We start from the raw sequence: 18,585 nt of genomic DNA, 5'->3' as shown, positions 1-18,585 counted from the left end.
ATCTCAACTAATTAAACCATAGGCTCTAGAAATGAGGTGTTGGGATTAGTTTTTGTTAGGTGATCTCAAGGTGATTCTAATGTGCTTTCTTACTTAAAAACTATTGATCTAGAAAAGTGTTTGAGGAGACAGGGAAAAGGATGTGACTGAGAAATTACTAACCTCTCTAATCCTTCATTATGTTATCTGGAAAAGAGATTATAATATCTAGTTCATAGGCTTAATGTGAGCATTAACTGGGAAAAATTTCGATAACATTTATTAAGTGCTTATAATAATACAGGAACTCTTCTAAGTATTGGTATTTTATATACATATTCTAAATTTATTTAATCTCCATAAAGCCATAGTAAAACATTTAAAGGTGAGGAATCTGATAAAAAGAGGACTCTGAGGTCACATAACTGATAAGTCTGCCAGGCGGCCTTCAGAAAGCCTTTAAGCTTTGTTTTTCCCACGGTTCCTGACATCTGGGAAGAACCAATAAATATAGATGATTATTCCTATTTTACTAATTTAAAAGATAAAAAAGAAATATATTAAATATACAGAGGGCTTGTCTTTGGGTAGTGGGCCTATGAATACTATATTTATTCTTCTGTTGTTCTGTATTATCTTTAAATTATTTAATCATAAACTTTCAACTTTATGGTACAGTAAAATAGAAACATAAAATAAGTTAAAACACAACAATAGTCTGAGTTCTATTTCTGCTTCCACTGCTGTCAGAAGTAACTTCACTGAGTTTAAATGGGGAAGATATTTAGCTGTGACTTTCAATATTTTTAGCAGTGGAATTCTTTGTTTTAAGAAAATCTATTTTAGAAGTCTAATCTGGTAAACAGACCAACATATAACTTTTCTGACTATAATAAAGGAGGAGAAAGCGATTTCAAGGGGTGAGGGACACAGAGTAGCAAGGCCTGGGCTATCATGCCCCTGTAACACATACACACGCAATCATACACACACATACTCAGAAGAGACATGGTTATACTGCAGAAACAAACAATCTCAAGTTCTAAGTCACTTCAGTCAACAAGAATTTATTGCACATGCTCTATGTCTAAGATATGTAAGTATAAGTGATGGGACATGGAAAGGTGCAGGTAGTGGATTCAGCTCCACATAGTCACTCGGGGATCCAAGCTAAAGAAGACTTCTCCATCTCATTGCTTTACTTTCAGAAAAGGTACTTTCAGAAGTTTATGGCCTTTTTAGTTATGAGGATGGAGAAAGAGACAGGTTGAATAATTATACACAGTCTTTATTTGACTTAACCAGGAGATAAAATATGTGCCTTCTACTGACATTTCACTGGCCAGAAATAGTTATATGGCCAAGCCAGCTATGAAATGGCTGAGAAATGCAGTCTCCCACATGCCTGCTAGAATAGGAGTAGTCATCAATGAAACCCAGCAATATTCACTATATGCATCAAGGGGGCCTAAGAGATTTCTCAGAACACAGTTTTAATACAGCACTAAAAGGTCCTTGATCATACCCTTTCTACTCAAGTAGTCTGTGAATCTTTGCATCCTACAAACTCTCCTTTCTTATTCCTAATATTAAATAGAAGACATAAGTCTATATTATATTACCTCATGAGCCTTCATGTGCTAATGTTTTTAGCTGCAAATAAATCTTCATTTACTTTCTTTACATGAGCAGAATCCATAATATGGCTACATACTTTGCTTTTCATTCAATATTGTTTTCCAATTGAAATAGGGATTTCATGAGAACAATGCAAGTTCTACATTCAAATAAATTCCAGAAATACTGGATAAAACAAAATTAAACAGTTATATTTATTGCAGAATTACTTGCTTTTAATATGGCAACATGATATAAATTCTGCATAAGGTAATTATGCAGCACTTCTCAATCTAAATATTCTTTTAATTGGACAATTACACAAAATTTTCAAAACTCCCTAGAGCACAGTTATAAAAATACTGCATATGTTAGGATATGGCATCTACAGCACAACCAATATTTTGATACTGATAGATGTGCTATGAACCATGTTTTGGCTTGTCCTATTGTTTCTTAATGCCTTTAACAGCCACAGAAGTTTGGTATAGATAATCAAGTTCCCGAATCCCAAATTCCACATGATAGTGGGTGTGAGATCTCTCAGCACCAGTGCCTCTGACCTGACTGTAATGGTGTTACCCAAAAATCTATGCTTGTTGCTATGCAAAGGGGGATCTAGTTTTCAACACCAACCCTGATAAAGAAGTGAGAAAATCTTCCCCTCTAAGGGAGGAGAATGTGACCATCGTCTGGGACCATAGAGCACATCCAGCAAAGAGCAGACTAAAAGAGCATTCAGGCCACAGAGCAACAGGATCAAGCAGACAGATAAATACTAAAATACCTAGGATTAACTGGCATAATCCAACACTTTGCAGAACATTTTCAAGGTAGATATCTGAATAAACAAATTGATAAAGACTAAGGGACTTTTTTCAATGTATGTAAATGAGGTCTGAAATTAAAATAAAGGATCACAAAAAGAAAAATTTCAACCTAAACCTAGAAGATGATATTTTGCAAGATAAGAATGTCACATTATAAAAAATTTTAGCAGAATTCAAAAGAAATTAACACACTTTTGTCCATAATCTATCCCCCTAGACTTACTGACCTAGGGCTTTTGCCAATTTATTTGTGAAATGACATCAGTTTCATCAGAACCATCTCAGAGAAGAAGAAAGAAACATAGCCAGAATCCAGAAATGACCATCCTTGATCAGATGCCTCTTGCCAACAGTGGCCTCTGAGAGAGAGGCTCACTTGATGTTCTGGACAAAAATATCCTTTATTACTCAGTAGGACTTAGCCCTGAGTCCTTCTTTGGTCTTCTATCCCACAAACTTGGCTGGCTGCTGTGAGAAACATACAGGTTCTCTCTTGACACTCTTGTCTCCAGCTTGCCTAAGCAAATTTTCTGCTGCACGTTTGTCTCAGACGAGCTCAGCCTTTGTAGTTTCATCATTATAAACATTAAGAAGAGACATGGGCTTTGGGAGGCCGAGGCGGGTGGATCACGAGGTCAAGAGATCGAGACCATCCTGGTCAACATGGTGAAACCCCGTCTCTACTAATACAAAAAATTAGTTGGGCATGGTGGCGCGTGCCTGTAATCCCAGCTACTCAGGAGGCTGAGGCAGGAGAATTGCCTGAACCCAGGAGGCGGAGGTTGCGGTGAGCCGAGATCGCGCCATTGCACTCCAGCCTGGGTAACGAGCGAAACTCCGTCTCAAAAAAAAAAAAAAAAAAAAAGAAGAGACATGGGAAGAGAAACCCACAGAAAAATGAGCATCATTTATGAAGCCTAGTACAGCGCTGTCCAAGTCATTCCCTAGATGCTTTCCTTCTGGTTGTGGGCATTATTTGCAGTAGGAAAAGGAGTAGGAGGCCGCTTCTAGTCACATTATAATGCCATTGTCACTCTCTAGCACTGCAGCCCGGTGGGATCCCTGGGGGTTAGGTATATGACATCAGACTAATGTACAAGGGCACTTCAAGAAGTTCATGGAGAAATGACGTTAAAAGATAAAAGTAAAAACTATAAACTTTATTTCTCAACACAAACTCCACCAAGTTCAAGACACTTTGGTAAGCAATGATGCTAGCCATTTAGTCCAACCCTTGAAAACTAAAGGTCTTAGGAATTTAACCATGCCAATGCAGTCTTTTTAAAAAATGAGTCCCCTTTAAATATTTTTCTAAGATTAGGAAAAAAATGAGTCCCCTTTAAATATTTTTTTAAGATTAGGAAACAAAAAAGTCAGAAGAAATCAAATTAGGACCAAAGGTGAATGCCTAATAATTTCATATTGAAACTCTCACAAAATTGTCCATGCATGGTGCGAAGGAATGAGCAAGAGCATCATCATGGTGAAGGAGGACCCTTTGTTGAAGCCTTCTTGGGCATTTTTCTTCTGAAGTGTTGGCTAACTTTCTCAAAACACTCTCATGAAAAGAAAATGTTATTGTTCTTTGGCCCTCCATTAAGTCCACAAACAAAATGCTTTGAGCATCCCAAAAAACTGTTGCCATGACCTTTGCCCCCAGTCTGCTTTTGCTTTGACTGGACCCCTTCCACCTCTTGGTAGCCATTGCTTTGATTATGCTTTGCCATCAGGATTGTACTAGTAAAGCCATGTTCCATCTCCTGTTACAATTCTTTGAAATAATGCTTCAGGATCTTGATCCCACTTATTTCAAATTCCATTGAAAGCTCTACTCTTTTCTGCAGCTGATCTGGACATAACAGTTCGGCATCCATGATGTGGAAAATTTGTTCAACTTTAATTTTTCAGTGAGAATTATGTAACCTAAACCAACTGAAATGTCGATGATGTTGGCAACCATTTCTGATGTTTATCATCAATTGTCTTTAATTAGGGCATAAAGAAGATGAAGTTTTTCCTGACAAATTGATGTGAATGGTTTGCTGCTGCAGACTTTATCCTCAATATTGTCTTGTCCTTTCTTAAAATGAATTATCAATTTGTAAACTGCTGATTTCTTTGGGGTATTGCCCCCATAAACATTTCATAAAGCATCAGTAATTTCACCATTCTTCCACCCAAGTTTCATCCTAAATTTGCTCTTGCTTCAGTTTTAGCAAAATTCATATTGCTCTGAGAGGAGCTCTTTTATTTTCTTTTTTTGAGATGGAGTTTTGCTCAGTCACCAGGCTGGAGTGCAGTAGCACAATTTTGGCTCACTGCAACCTCCACCTCCTGGGTTCAAGCAATTCTCCTGCCTCAGCCTCCCAAGTAATTGGGACTCCAGGTGTGTGCTACCACACCCAGCTAATGTTTGTATTTTTCTTTTTTTTCAGTAGAGACGGGGTTTCATCACATTGGCAAGGACGGTCTTGCTCCCTTGACCTCATGATCTGCCCGCCTTGGCCTCCCAAAGTGCTGGGATTACAGGCCTGAGCCACGACGCCCAGCTGACGGAGCTCTTTTTAAACTGATGCCTTAGGCTTCTTAGTGCCTCAAACTAGATCCTGTTCAAACACATTATAACAAGTTAGTATGAGTTTATTTTGGTGAAAAAAATGTGAAATCCATGCATACTTTTCTTTTTATAATAAGCACTTTCCATGGATATTTAGAAGATTCCTCATATAATAGATTGGGCAGCCTTTACACCCTGTGAGGTACAAGGGAATGGATTACCCAGAAACAGCCACACCTCCTCCTTCTCAGTACTCCAAAATATCTCTTGGCCTCTCAGTAAGAAAACAGGGTATGCTGCTATCCAAATTCTGGGACAGCCTGACATGATGGTATTTGAGCAAAGAACAGTAGACTTTCTCATGGCAGGCCTCAGAATCAGAGAGATATACCCTCAATCACAGGCAATGTCGTCCAACCTGCAGACTTTCACAAAACAGGGGCAAATCATCTCCCCTCTACCTGTTCCACTGCTGGCAGTCGACCCGAACACATCCTCTCAATAACCAGCATATCTCCATTGAGAAAAAGGAGCAGAAGGGACAATGTTACAGAGTCCTGCTCACAAATTCTATAGACAAGTCACCACACCTGGCAAGGGTAAGAGCAAGTCAGGGAGCAGGAGGAGGATGACATGCTACACAAAAGGAAGCAGAAAACAGGGGAAATGAAGGATCCTGAATCCAACAAGACACAGAGTTAAGACTTCATGGTGTCCTGTGCATTTCAAGGCTGGTCATGCACAAGTGCTCATGGCCCTCTCCGACAGTTCTCCCATTCTGATTCTCCTCTGAGTCAAAGTTTGCCACTCAACCCTCTTGCAGCCTCATCTAATTGCAGTCACCTCTGTGGGGAATCTAATTATGCTGCCTTTTGACCTTGTCTAGACTGCTCTCTTCTTGTCTCCTTCATCTCTTTTCACTTCTCCTACAAGCCTCCCAAATAATGCATGGAGGCATGAAGTTTACTGGCCACACTTGCCTTTCAAAAGAAAACTTTCGGCCTAGCAACCTGAGTAATGTCTAGCACCACCAGGTTTTCTTTGTTATTTAGGGTATTTCCTCACGAGCAAACAAAAGCACATTTTTAAAAACTACCTAAAGCCTGGAACTTATTACAGAAACTTGAGGTTTCTAGAAAGTTGATTCTTAGATGTCAGAAATCCCATGCTAGATCTAGAGTTGCTATGAATCCTAGTTTATAGTCATTACACAGAGATCAAGAATCTTCACAGTGACCACTAATAAGATTCTCCAAATGGCATAAATGTCTAAAGGGGTTTTATTACTGTAGCTTATTCATGGTGATATATAAGCAACCTCAATACATATTTGACTTGTCTATTCATTTGTGAATTTAAAAATGAACCTGTATAATTTTCATTAGAAAATATATGTGGTATCATTTTCATGTCACATGATTATACTTTTAAAAAATACAAATTTAAATATTTTGGAAACTACACAATTTTTATTATTCTTTACCATTGCATACCTTTGATCTAAATGTGTATGTTTTTCTTCAGATTGTTACCAACGGCAAATCTGTATGGGAATGCAGCAAGTTGATCCTTACTTTTTTAGAGGAAAGAATTCAGCTGAGGGACAACAGTAGATTTAAGGCAGAGGGAGAGACTAAGGCAAGTTTTAGAGCAGGAGTGAGTTTATTAAAAAGTTTTAGAGCAGGAACAAAAGGAAGTAGAGTACACTTGGAAGAAGGTTAAGCAGGCAACTTGAGAAATCAAAGTGCCCAATTCAGCCTTGGACCGAGTACACTGGCATGGTCCCAAGGTTTGTGTTTCTCCCCGCTTGATTTTTCTCTTGGGATGGGCTGTCTGCTTGTGTAGTACTTAAGAGGGGCCCCATGTGCAGTGTGTTTACTAAAGTGGTGTGCATGCTCACTTGAGGCATTTTTCCCTTACCAGTCAGGCATTCCCAGAGGAAGGTCGTCTATTAGTTAAACTCCTCCATTTTGCTCTTACTGAACATGCTTGAGCCCACTCACTCAACTTCTAAGGTCTCCTCAGGAAGCTGCTAATCACCAGCTTCAGTTTTGTATCTATTGGGAGACTGTCTTGTCCTGGTGCTGGCTATGACCAATTATCATTTTTTAGAGAGTGTAACAACTGTCTGTTTATCACCCAATGGTCACCTGACATTCCTGGTCCAGGGCAGGGAGCCTCTCCTGCCCTGCTCATTTCTGTCTAGCTACCTTCTCTAACAAAATTACCTCTAATGTGTTATGTTTTAAATACAATGAAATATAGCTACACAAAAAGGTAGAGAACAAGAGAGATAGCTTAAAATAGGAGCACACTTCTCATTTCACAAATGCAAGCATAGCAAAATGCATGGTTTCTTCATCTGGGCAAGAACTATTATCGTCATGCTTACCTAAAGCAATATATAGTACTCGATAAATATTTATGAATTATTTAAGCAATTGTCTAGGAAAACAGAGACTTAGTAAGAATAGTATGTTTTTAAAATTATTATTATTATAATAACTCTATAAAAACTCAATGGTAAACTATGATTAAGAGCTTGGAGTAGCATCAAACTACTTTGATTTAAATTCCAACTCCACTATTTAAGTAACTGTGACCTCAGGCCTTAAACTTACATTCTCTCTGCTTCAGTTTTTTCCGCTTCTTTAAGATGAAGAAAACAGTAACATGAACTCATAGGGTTAGAATGAGGATTAGGTAACTTTACATGTTTAAAGTATTACTGAGTAAGCATTCAGTTAATTTTTACAGCTACTACTACTATTTTCTCTGTATTGCAGTTTCTTCACTTATAAAATAATGTGCATGAATATTGAGCAGCTTTCAATCACATTTAGTATATCTTCTATGGGTTCCATCAGAGAAGCAGAGGCTCTTTGAATGATACAGAATAAGGAAATTGAGTGATATAGAATAAGTGATACAGAATAAGTGCAAGAGCAGTGATGCTTGCAATATGGATATGCTAAAGAGAGGATGGAAACTGCTTTCAAGTGAAAAGGTGAACATTCTTCACTTAATAAGAAAAGAAAAAAAACTGTATGCTGAAGTTGCTAAACTCTATCTTAAGAATGCATCTTGTATCCATGAAATTTTGAAGAAGGAAAAAGAAAATTGTGCTAATTATGCTGTCACACCTCAAAATGCAAAATTTATAGCCATAGTATGTAATAAGAGTTGAAAGTGAAAAAGGCATTAACTTTGTGGGTGGAAGACATGAACAGAAATGTGTTCCAATTGATGGCAGTCAGATTCGGTACTATCCGTGGTTTCAGGCATCCACTAAGGGTCTTGGAAAGTATCCCCTGTGGATAAGGGGAAAATATTGTATCAGAAACCAAAAACAAAAATGCTTTAGCTGAAAAGGAGCAAAGGTCAAGGATCCTAAACCCATTGGCTTCTTCCTTATATATCTCCCACAAGCTACTCCCTCCCCAGAACTCTGCATCAGTTTGAAAACTATTTTCAGTTGACCTCTCTTTGTAAAATGCAGACCAGAGTGCAAAACGTCAGATATGCTTCTCATAGCACAGAGCTATGATGTCGATTAGGCATTAGTCTATTAAATAACATAGAATTCCAATTAATAAAATCCAAATTATTAAAATTAAATTAACTCTGTAGAGTTACACTAGATTTCATCGTTTTTTTCAGTAATGATCCAAAATACCACCATTAATAATGGTATCAATCATGTAGACAACAAATGTCCTAAAATAGCAACATCAGTGTTTTAGTCCAGTGGTGCAGAATGTACAAAAAACATGGATTTTCCATATATCAGTTCAATCTATGTGTTACTCCAGGATTTAACCATACCTGTATTTAATCCAAGGGGCTTTTATTTGCACAACCATTGCTTGTAGTCATTTTTTTTAACTGTCATGATCTTAGCGATATAGAGAATTGTTTTCCTAATAATTTTAAAACTTGGATATTCAAAATATGAAATGATAGTTCCCATGAATGAAAGTATTTGGAATGAAAACATTTTCACAGGGCATACATCAAGGTACATTGTGTGTGAGTGTGTATATACATTCTAGGAGTCATCTAAGATTTATAAAGGTAACTATCTCGGAGATTGGCCAACTTTTTCTATAAAGGACCAGAAAGTAAATTATTTTCAGGTTTGTAGACCAGATGGTCTCTGGCCCAACGATTCAATTCTACTATTAGAGAACGAAAGCAGCCATAGACCATATAAATGAATGGGCATGGCCATCTTCCAATAAAACTTTACTTATGGACACTAAAATTTGAATTTAAGATAAATTTCGTGTGTATTATTATAACTAAAAATTCTATTTTAGCAATTTAAGAAAATAAATATCATTATTAGCTCACAAGACAATATATAAATGGACTGTTTTTGAATCACAGGTCATAGTTTACCAACCCCTGACTTATTTCAATAGAAATCACTAGTCAATTAAGAAACTAAAAAAAATTAACAAAAATATGCAAATACTTAACTAAATTTCCTTATAGAAAAAGACTTGAGAAACTCAATATTAATTATATGTATGTAATTTTGTATCATTAAAACATAATTATTGAAAACTAACATCCTTTTGTATACTAAAAATTGCAATGTTTCTTTTCACATTGGTACTGAAATAGAGCATATGCCTTGCATGAAGTTATACTGAAACACTATTATTTAATTAAAATAACAAAGATAAATTTCTGTATTTAGGTTTGTTTTTAAATCGCTGTAGGCTTTAGACAAGTTATGGTTATTTCTTGGCTACATAGAAGCATGCCAAGAATGATTAAATAATCTCTTGTCACATCACAGCTAGTTGTTGAGTATCTTACTTTTCTATCTTCTAAGCATTCTGCCAGTGTATTCTTCCCTGGTGCTTCAAAAGCCAGTGTATAAAGCCGTCACTTGCCATAGAAGCAAAATAATATAGGTTGTAATACACAGAATATGTCAAAACATAGTATGGATTATCGGATCAATCTAGCATGTAAGAAAGACCTTCGCAACCTGCCAGTTGATTATGGAATTTGTGTCCCACAGCGGGTAAGCTTGGTATTCCATCAGGAAATATCATATTACTGTATAGATTCTACTGTGTTTATCTTTAGCAAATGTTCCGGGCAATGTTATCAGAGACAACAATTTAAAAAATAGTGATTTCCATCTTTTAGCAAAAATCAGACAAAAAAAGTTGAAATTTAAGTTTCTTTGACGTGAACCTAGAGACTATAAGACTATTTTAAGGGAGGAAGAAAGCTCTCAATTAAGCTCATGGTGATCACCCCTTTGTCTATAGCCATGCATTCTAAACTTATACATTAATTATATAGTACACACAATGAAGAAAATAATTTTTGAAATAACTCCTTTTCATTAAAAGACTATAGACTACACATTTTCAAATTAATTCAATTTATCTTCCCAAAATTCAAGTTTGTGTAAGTTACTTGTAATTTTGTTTTGTTTTGGTTTTTTTGTTTTGAACTTATATGTCTTGGTTTTTTAGTAGTTTATTTTTGAAATCGTTTCATATCTATGAAAGTGAATTGTTTACTATAAGTATTTGCTATTATACACCTCTTGTTTTCACTGGAAACATGCCATAGAAATACCAGTTATAATTGAGTAACACATAAAAAAAGAATGAAAATTCTAGAGTATTTTAAGAATTTGATTCAAAAATAATGCATCAGAACATCAGAATATTAGAGCAATTTAAAGAAAGTGAATAACAATATATCAACGATGTATAGCATTTCAACTTATTGGTTGGATTCCAATCAATTAATAATAATAAATAGAAAATTATAAATGAACTAAAATGAGGAAACTATCAATAAAATGCAGATCTTTTATACAATTTCAAAAATCCTTGCTGTTATCTAAAAAGTACTTTGTGTATGAAAGAATCTATAAGTGTGAGGCAGGCCTGGTGGTGACAAAATCTCTCCGCATTTTCTTGTCTGTAAAGGATTTTATTTCTCCTTTGCTTATGAAGCTTAGTTTGGCTGGATATGAAATTCTGGGCTGAAAATTCTTTCCCTTAAGAATGCTGAATATTCGCCCCTACCCCCTTCTGGTTGGTAGGGTTTCTACAGAGAAATCTGCTGTCAGTCTGTTGGGCTTCCCTTTGTGGGTAATCCAACCTTTCTCTCTGGCTGCCCTTAACACTTTTTCCTTCATTTCAACCTTGGTGAATCTGATGAGTATGTGTCTTGGAGTTGCTCTTCTTGAGGAGTTTCTTTGTGGTGTTTTCTGTATTTCCTGAATTTCAATGTTGGCCCTCATTTGGAGGGCTCAGAAGAAGACAGGAAAATTTGGGAAAGTTTGAAACATTTTAGAGACTTACAGGGCTCAGAAGACAGAAAAATGTAGGAAAGTTTGGAACCTCCTAGAGACATGTTCAATGGCTTTGACCAAAATGCTGATAGTAATATAGACAATAAAGTCCAGGCTGAGGTAGTCTCAGATGGAGAGGAGGAACTTGTTGAGAACTGGAGCAAAGGTCACTCTTGCTATGGAAAGAGACTGGTGCCATTTTGCCTCTGCCCTAGAGATCTGTGGAACTTTGAACTTGAGAGAAATAATTTATGGTATTTTGCAGAAGAAATTTCTAAGTGACAAAGCGCATTCAAGAGGAAGCATAGCATAAAATTTTGGAAAATTTGCAGCCTGACAGTGTGATAGAAAAGAAAACCCCATTTTCTGGGGAGAAATTCAAGTTTTAGGAATTTGCACAAATAATGAAGAGCCAAATGTTAATCCCCAAGACAATGGGACAAATGTCTCCAGGGCATGTCAGACACCTTCATGGCAGACCCTTCCATTAAAGGTTTGGAGACCTACAAGGAAAAAAAAATGGTTTGATGGGCTAGGCCCAGGACCCCCCTGCTCTATGCAGCCTCAGGACATGGCGCCCTGAGTCCCATCTGCTTCAGCTACAGATGTGACTAAAAGGGGCCAATGTACAGCTCAGGCTATTACTTCAGAGGATGCAAACTCCAAGCCTTGGTGGCTTACATGTGGTGTTGGGCCTATGGGTGCACTGAAGTCAAGAATTGAGGCTTGGGAACCTCCACCTAGATTTTAGATGATGTGTGGAAATGCCTGGATGTCCAGCCAGAAGTTTGCTGCAGTGGTAGAGACCTCTTGGAAAAACTCTGCTAGAGTTGTGCAAAAGGGAAATGTGGGGTTGGAGCCCACACACAGAGTCCTCACTGGGGCACTGTCTATTGGAGCTATGAGAAGAGGACCACCATCTTCCATACCCTAGAACTGTAGATCCACCAACAACTTGCATTGTGTGCCTGGAAAAGCCATAGACACTCAAGCACCAGCCATGAAAGCAGCTAGGAGCAGGGCTGTACTCTGCAAAGCCACACAGGTAAATCTGCCCAAGCTCATAGGAGTCCACCTCTTGTGTCAGTATGACCTGAGTGTGAGACATGGAGTCAAAGGAGATCATTTTGGAACTTTAAGGTTTAGTGACTGCCCTATTAGATTTTACATTTTACATTTCCACCAACAATATATGAGGAGACCTATAGGCCAAACACCATGTGTAAGCCATGAAGGCTTGGAACTCATACCCTCTGAAGTAACAGCCTGTGGCCCTTTTGTTTTGGCCCTTTTGTTTTCTCCCATTTGGAATGTGTGTATTTACCCCTGTATTACCATTGTAACTAAGAAGTAACTAACTTGTTTTTTATTTTATAGGTTCATAGGCAGAAGAGACTTGCCTTGTTTCAGATGAGACTTTGGACTTGGACTTTTGGATTAATCCTGGAATGAGTTAAGACTTTGGGGGACTGTTGGGAGGGCATGATTGTGTTTTGAAATGTGAGGGCATGAGATCTGGGAGGGGTCAGGGTGGAATGATATGATTTGTCCCCACCCAAATATCATTTGGATTGTAGTTTTATAATACCCACAAAGCATGGGAGGGACATAATGTGAGGTAATTGACTCATGGAAGCGATTACCCCCATGCTACTATTCTCATGATAGTGAGTTCTCATGAGATCTGATGGTTTTATAAAGGGCTTTTTCACCTTTAGCTCTGCTCTTCTTTTTCCTATCACCTTGTGAAGAAGGACATGTTTACTTCTTCCACCATGATTGTAAGTTTCCTGAGACCTCCCTATCCAGGCTGAACTGTGAGTCAATTAAACCTCTTTTCTTTATAAATTACCCAGGCTCAGGTATGTATGTATTAGCAACATGAGAACCAACTAATATAGATGTTCACATGCAAAAGAATGAAGTTGAACTCCTATCTCACAGTATAAACAAACCAATAAAAAACTTAAAATAGATAAATGATTTAAATTTAAAAGGAAAACTATACAACTTTTGGACGGGAACATCTTCAAGACTTTTGGTTAGGCCATTATTTCTAAAATATGGGACTAAAAATACAAGTGATGAAGGAAAAATACAATAGAATTCATCAAAATTGAAAACTCTTTTGCTGCAAATTATGTAATCAAGATAGTGAAAAGACAACTCACAGAATGAGAGAAAACATTTGCATATCATACCTTTAATAAGGGACATGTATCCAGGTTACATGAAGAACACTTACAATTTAACAATAAAAAGATAAACAATTCAATTTTAATATTGCAAAGGAGTTGAATAGACATTTCTTCAAAGAAAATATACCATTAGTCAATTATCAAAGAAAGATTCTCAATAGCATTAATCATTAAGGAAATGCAAATGGAAGTCACAATAAGATACCACTCTATAACTATTAGGCTTGTCTTAATCATAAATATAAATAATAACATGTATTGACAAGGGTGAGAGAAACTTGACTCCTCATATATTGTGAGTGGAAATGTAAAATGGTGCAACCTCTTTGGAAAAATATTTTGGAACTTTATCAAAATGTTAAACATATCAAATATCACATGCACCCCATAAACATGTACAACTATTATAAATTCATAAAAATAAAAAAATTAAAAGAACATAGAGTTGCCACATACTCCAACAATCTGTTACTAGGTTCATAATTACCAGAAACGAAAACATATGAGCACACAAAACTTGTACACAAATGTTCATAGTAGCATTATTCATAATAGCCAAAAAATGGAAACAACTCAAATGTCTACTAATTGATAAATGCCTAAACAAAGTGTACTACAACCTTAAAATTCAATGTTACTCAGCCACAAAAGAAAATGAAGTATTGAGACACGACACAGCATGGATGAGCCTTGAAAACACTATGCTAAGTGGAAGAAACCTATCACAAAGTACTGCATAATATATAATGTCATTTATATAAAATGTCTAAAATACATAACTCTATAAAGACAGGGGTAGATTAGGATTTTTCTAGAATTAGGTAACAGGGGTAGAGAGTCACCATAAAGACTACTGGGTTTCTTTTATAGATGATGAAAATATTCTAAATTTAGATTGTGGTGATGGCTGCACAACTTTGTTAATGTGCTAAATACCATTGAATTGTATACTTTGAATGGGTGAATTACGTATTTTCCAAATTACATCTCAATAAAACTGTTGAAAATAATGATATGATCAAAGCTGAATTTCTCTGAAAGGTTAAATGTAATCTTAATATGCGGGAACTAGAGTGAAGAGAAATCGAACATAGGGAGAATTGGGAGTTTCTGCCTTAGTCTATTCAAAAAGTACCAAGGATCTGAAAGGAAAAGAAAGAAAATCATCATTTATTGAGCACTAATTGTGCCTATATCATGTTTAATATGACCCAAATCTTTATTTACAATAGCCTTTAAATACATCTCTTGACCTATACTATACTGTGGCTAAACTCAATATCCCCTTGAACTAAAGTAATAGTAGTAGTTTTGGTAAGGAATATTCTAATGAAAAATATACAGTTACTGCTTTCCTTTTCCTCTAGAAAGACTATATTTGATTATTTAACAAGTTGAAAAACTCATTATTAAGTATCAGAAAGGATAGACTAGATTATGCTATTGCAGCAGTATTTAAACTTTAACTTGTATCAGAATATCCTTTAGGGATTATTAAAATACAGATGGCTGGGCTCCATCCCCAGAGTTTTTGACTCAGCATGTCCCAGTTGGGTCTGAAAATTTGCATTGCTAATAAGTGCCTTGTTGAAGCTATTGTTTTTGGTTTGGGATGACATATTTGAGAACACGTATGATATTTTAACACGTCTTCAAATCCTTGTGGCATATTTGCACAACACAAAGCCATGTGTCATACATACTACTTGTCCACCTATGGTGAGCTAATGTCAGGAGGGAGGTTTCTGTTCCAAGCAGTCATCCAGAAACACAGGCTGGGCTCCATCTCTGTGGCTGGATTCTCTAAATCTCACATCTTTGGTTGCCAAAGGAGGAGAAGAGAGACATGGGGGCCTCAAGGCCACTCTTCTATGCCTTGGCCTAGAAGTGATGTATGTCAGGTTTGCTCAGAGCCTACTGGCCAGAACTAGTCATAGGACCCTCACAGCTTTCAGAGGGTCATATGATGAGTAAAAGAAGCCAGTCACAAAGTACTGCATATTACATAATTTCATTTATATAAATGTCCACAAAAGATAAATCTATAAAGACAGAAGTAGATTCGAATTTTTCTAGATTTAGGTAAGAGGAATGCAGAGTGACTGTAGACTCCATTTTCTCTAACCGAGAAGAAATTAGATATTAGTGGGCACTAGTCCTCTAACATTAGAATTGCACGTTTAGGGTAATTAGTCTCAGTCTTTTATGGAATACAAATGATCTAATTATACATACTAGAATGTTGTTGTGTGAATACTAATTTTCTATGGTAATCAGAACAATGTGAAACTGGCATAAGTATACACATATAGATCAATGACATAGAACAGCGAACTCACATATCGATACCCTTGCATACATGATCAAATAATTTTTCACAAGGATGTCAATATCACTCCACAGGGAATGAACATTTTCTTCAACAAGAAATGGGAAAATTGGTGCTGGGAAAACTGGATATCCACATGTAAAAGAATGAAATTGGACTCTTACTTTGACCATATACAAAAATTAACACAAAATTGAACAAAATATAGGAAAACATAGGAGCAAATCTTCATGACCTTTGTACTGACAATGATTTCTTAAATATGACACTAATAGCACAGGTAACAAAAGAAAAACTAGGTAAATTAGACTTCATCGAAATCAAGAACGTTTGTGCATCAAAGAATATCATCAAGAAAGCAAAAGGACAACCTGAAGAATGGAAGAAAATGTTTACAAATCACACACATGACAAAGAATTAATATCCAGAATATATAAAGAACTCCCCCAACTCAATAACAGAAAAATAAATATTTTATTTAATATTTATATTAAAAATATAGGCAAAGGACTTGAATTTATATTTTTCCCAGGAAGATATACAAAAGACCAATAAGCACTTGAAAATACGTTCAACATCATAGTCATTAGGAAAATTCAAATCAAAACCACAATGACATACTGCTTCATCTTATAATAGCGTAATAATACAAAACGGAAAATAACAAGTGCTGGTGAACATGCAGAGAAATTGAAACTGTCATACATAGCTAGTGGAGTTGTAAAATGATAAAGATGCTGTTGAAATCAGTTTGGTGGTTCCTCAAAAAACTACATGACGTAACAATTCCAAAAGAATTTAAAACAGGAACTTTAACAGAAACACATACTCCAATATTCATCTCAGCATTATTTACAATAGTCAAAAGTTGGAAACAATCCAAGTGTCCATCAACAGATGAACGGATAAAAAAATGTGTTAAATACACACAATGAAATATTATTCAATCATAACGAAGACTGAAGTTATGATACATACGTAACATGGATGAACCTTGAAAACATCACACTAAGTGAAATAAGTCAGATACGTAAGGACAACTATCCTATTATTCCACTTATGTGAAATAGCTAGCATAGACAAATTCATAGGGATAGAACATATATTAGTGGTTACAAAAGAAGCAAGCGGGGAATTATTGCTTACTGGTTTCTGTTTGGGATAATAAAAAATTGTAGATAGTAGTGATGGCTATACACATTGTGAATGTAATTAGTTACACACATTGTGAATATAATTGTATATATAAAATGGTTAAAATGTCAAATTTGATGGTTTTATGTTTACCACAAAGAAAAAAAAATATTATAGTGCCTGTGTATTATGTAAAAAATTACGGTAATCTCATTTAAAAATAAATATCAAAACTATGTCTAATATGTATATGTACAAGGGTGTGCATATACCAGAACATGGACCATAACCTCAAATAAAGGAGAAATTCTCGTATTTTTCCTCTTATTATTAGTAAAAACACATATCTTGTAATTATTTTATCAGTAATTATATTTAATGATATCGTTGAATAATGTATCTATTACTCAAGCTGCTTTGAGAAATGCCAGATGGGTTGTGATAGTTAATTTTATGTCTCGGCTTGACTGGGCTATGGGATACTAAAACGTTATGTCTGGCTGTGCCTGTGAAGGTGTTTCCAGAAGAGCTCAGCATTTGAATAGGTAGGTTGAGTAAACATTTGCCCTCACCAGTGTGGGTGGGCAGCATCTTATTCATTGAGGGCACAGATAGAATAGAAAGGCAGAGGAAAGGTAAATTTTCTCTCTCTTTTCTTGAGCTGAGACATCCATATTTTTCTGTCCTGGGACATCAGATCTAGTTCTCAGTCCTTGGGACTGCAGGAGTTGCATCACTGGGATTTACACCATCAGCTCCCAGTTCTCAGGCCTTTGGACTCAGACTGAGTTACACACTAGCTTTCCAAGTTCTCCAGCTTGCAGACAGCAGATGGTGGAATGCCTTGGCTTCGATAATTATGTGAACCATTTCTCATAACAAATCTCCTATGTCACATATATAATGCATAATCCATGTCTGTTTCTCTGGAGAATCCTAACTACTACATGGAATCAGGTAGGGAATCAACATAAAATGATTATAAGCACAGATTGTAGTTGGAGTACTTAGCTAGATTTGGATCTCAACTCTGTCATTCGTTAATGTTTCATCTTGGGTAAGTAACTGTCTCACTTTCCTCTTTTTAAAATGGGGCTAACAATAGTATCTGCCTCTTACATTGTTTTAAAATGTAAGTGAATTAATACATGTGGAGCACATAGAACAGTGTCTGATTTATGGCCAATGTTGTGTGTGTTTGTTAAATAAAGTACAATTTCCCAGCACAGTGGCCAGGTGATTTAATCTGGAATAGCTCACAGAGTCCCAAAGTACTGTAATGCTGCTGTAGTTGCTATAGTGGTAATGGCAATGTCACATCCCCTTTCTTGAAATAAAAATTTTATTGGGGTTACTACAGTTTGGAAAGTCTTTGTATGGCAGTGAAATGATGTAATAACACTTGGGAAAGAGAACAAAAATGATCCATCACGATAGCTGAGAAGGATCCAAAGAAAATACAGTTCTCCCCAATCCTTCTCACCTAGGTAGGTGAGAAATGATGCCCAAATCTCTCTCCTGTCAGGGGATGAGAGAGATGAACTCTGCTTCTCTACCAGCGTTCTGCAGGGTAAATACTGGAGGAGGAATCTCTCACCAATGTTTT

At 36.3% G+C, this 18,585-nt stretch overlaps 1 protein-coding gene across 1 annotated transcript in view; it reads left to right on the top strand.

Moving 5' to 3' along the window:
- ANGPT1 (angiopoietin 1) overlaps positions 1–15,240 on the top strand; it is a 289,955-nt gene extending 274,715 nt beyond the window's left edge. The window contains exon 9 of the mRNA XM_064384528.1: positions 12,695–15,240. Coding sequence (XP_064240598.1) covers positions 12,695–12,702 — 8 coding nt within the window. The 3' untranslated portion in view covers positions 12,703–15,240. The remainder of the gene's footprint in view (positions 1–12,694) is intronic.
- The last annotated feature ends 3,345 nt before the right edge of the window (positions 15,241–18,585 follow it).

This window comes from Aotus nancymaae, unplaced genomic scaffold (genome assembly GCF_030222135.1).
Source record: "Aotus nancymaae isolate 86718 unplaced genomic scaffold, 86718_ANA_hifiasm-v0.15.2.pri h1tg000036l, whole genome shotgun sequence".
Classification (NCBI taxonomy): Eukaryota; Metazoa; Chordata; class Mammalia; order Primates; family Aotidae; genus Aotus; species Aotus nancymaae.
Note: the sequence above shows the minus strand (reverse complement) of the source record. Positions and strands in the feature narration are given on the sequence as shown.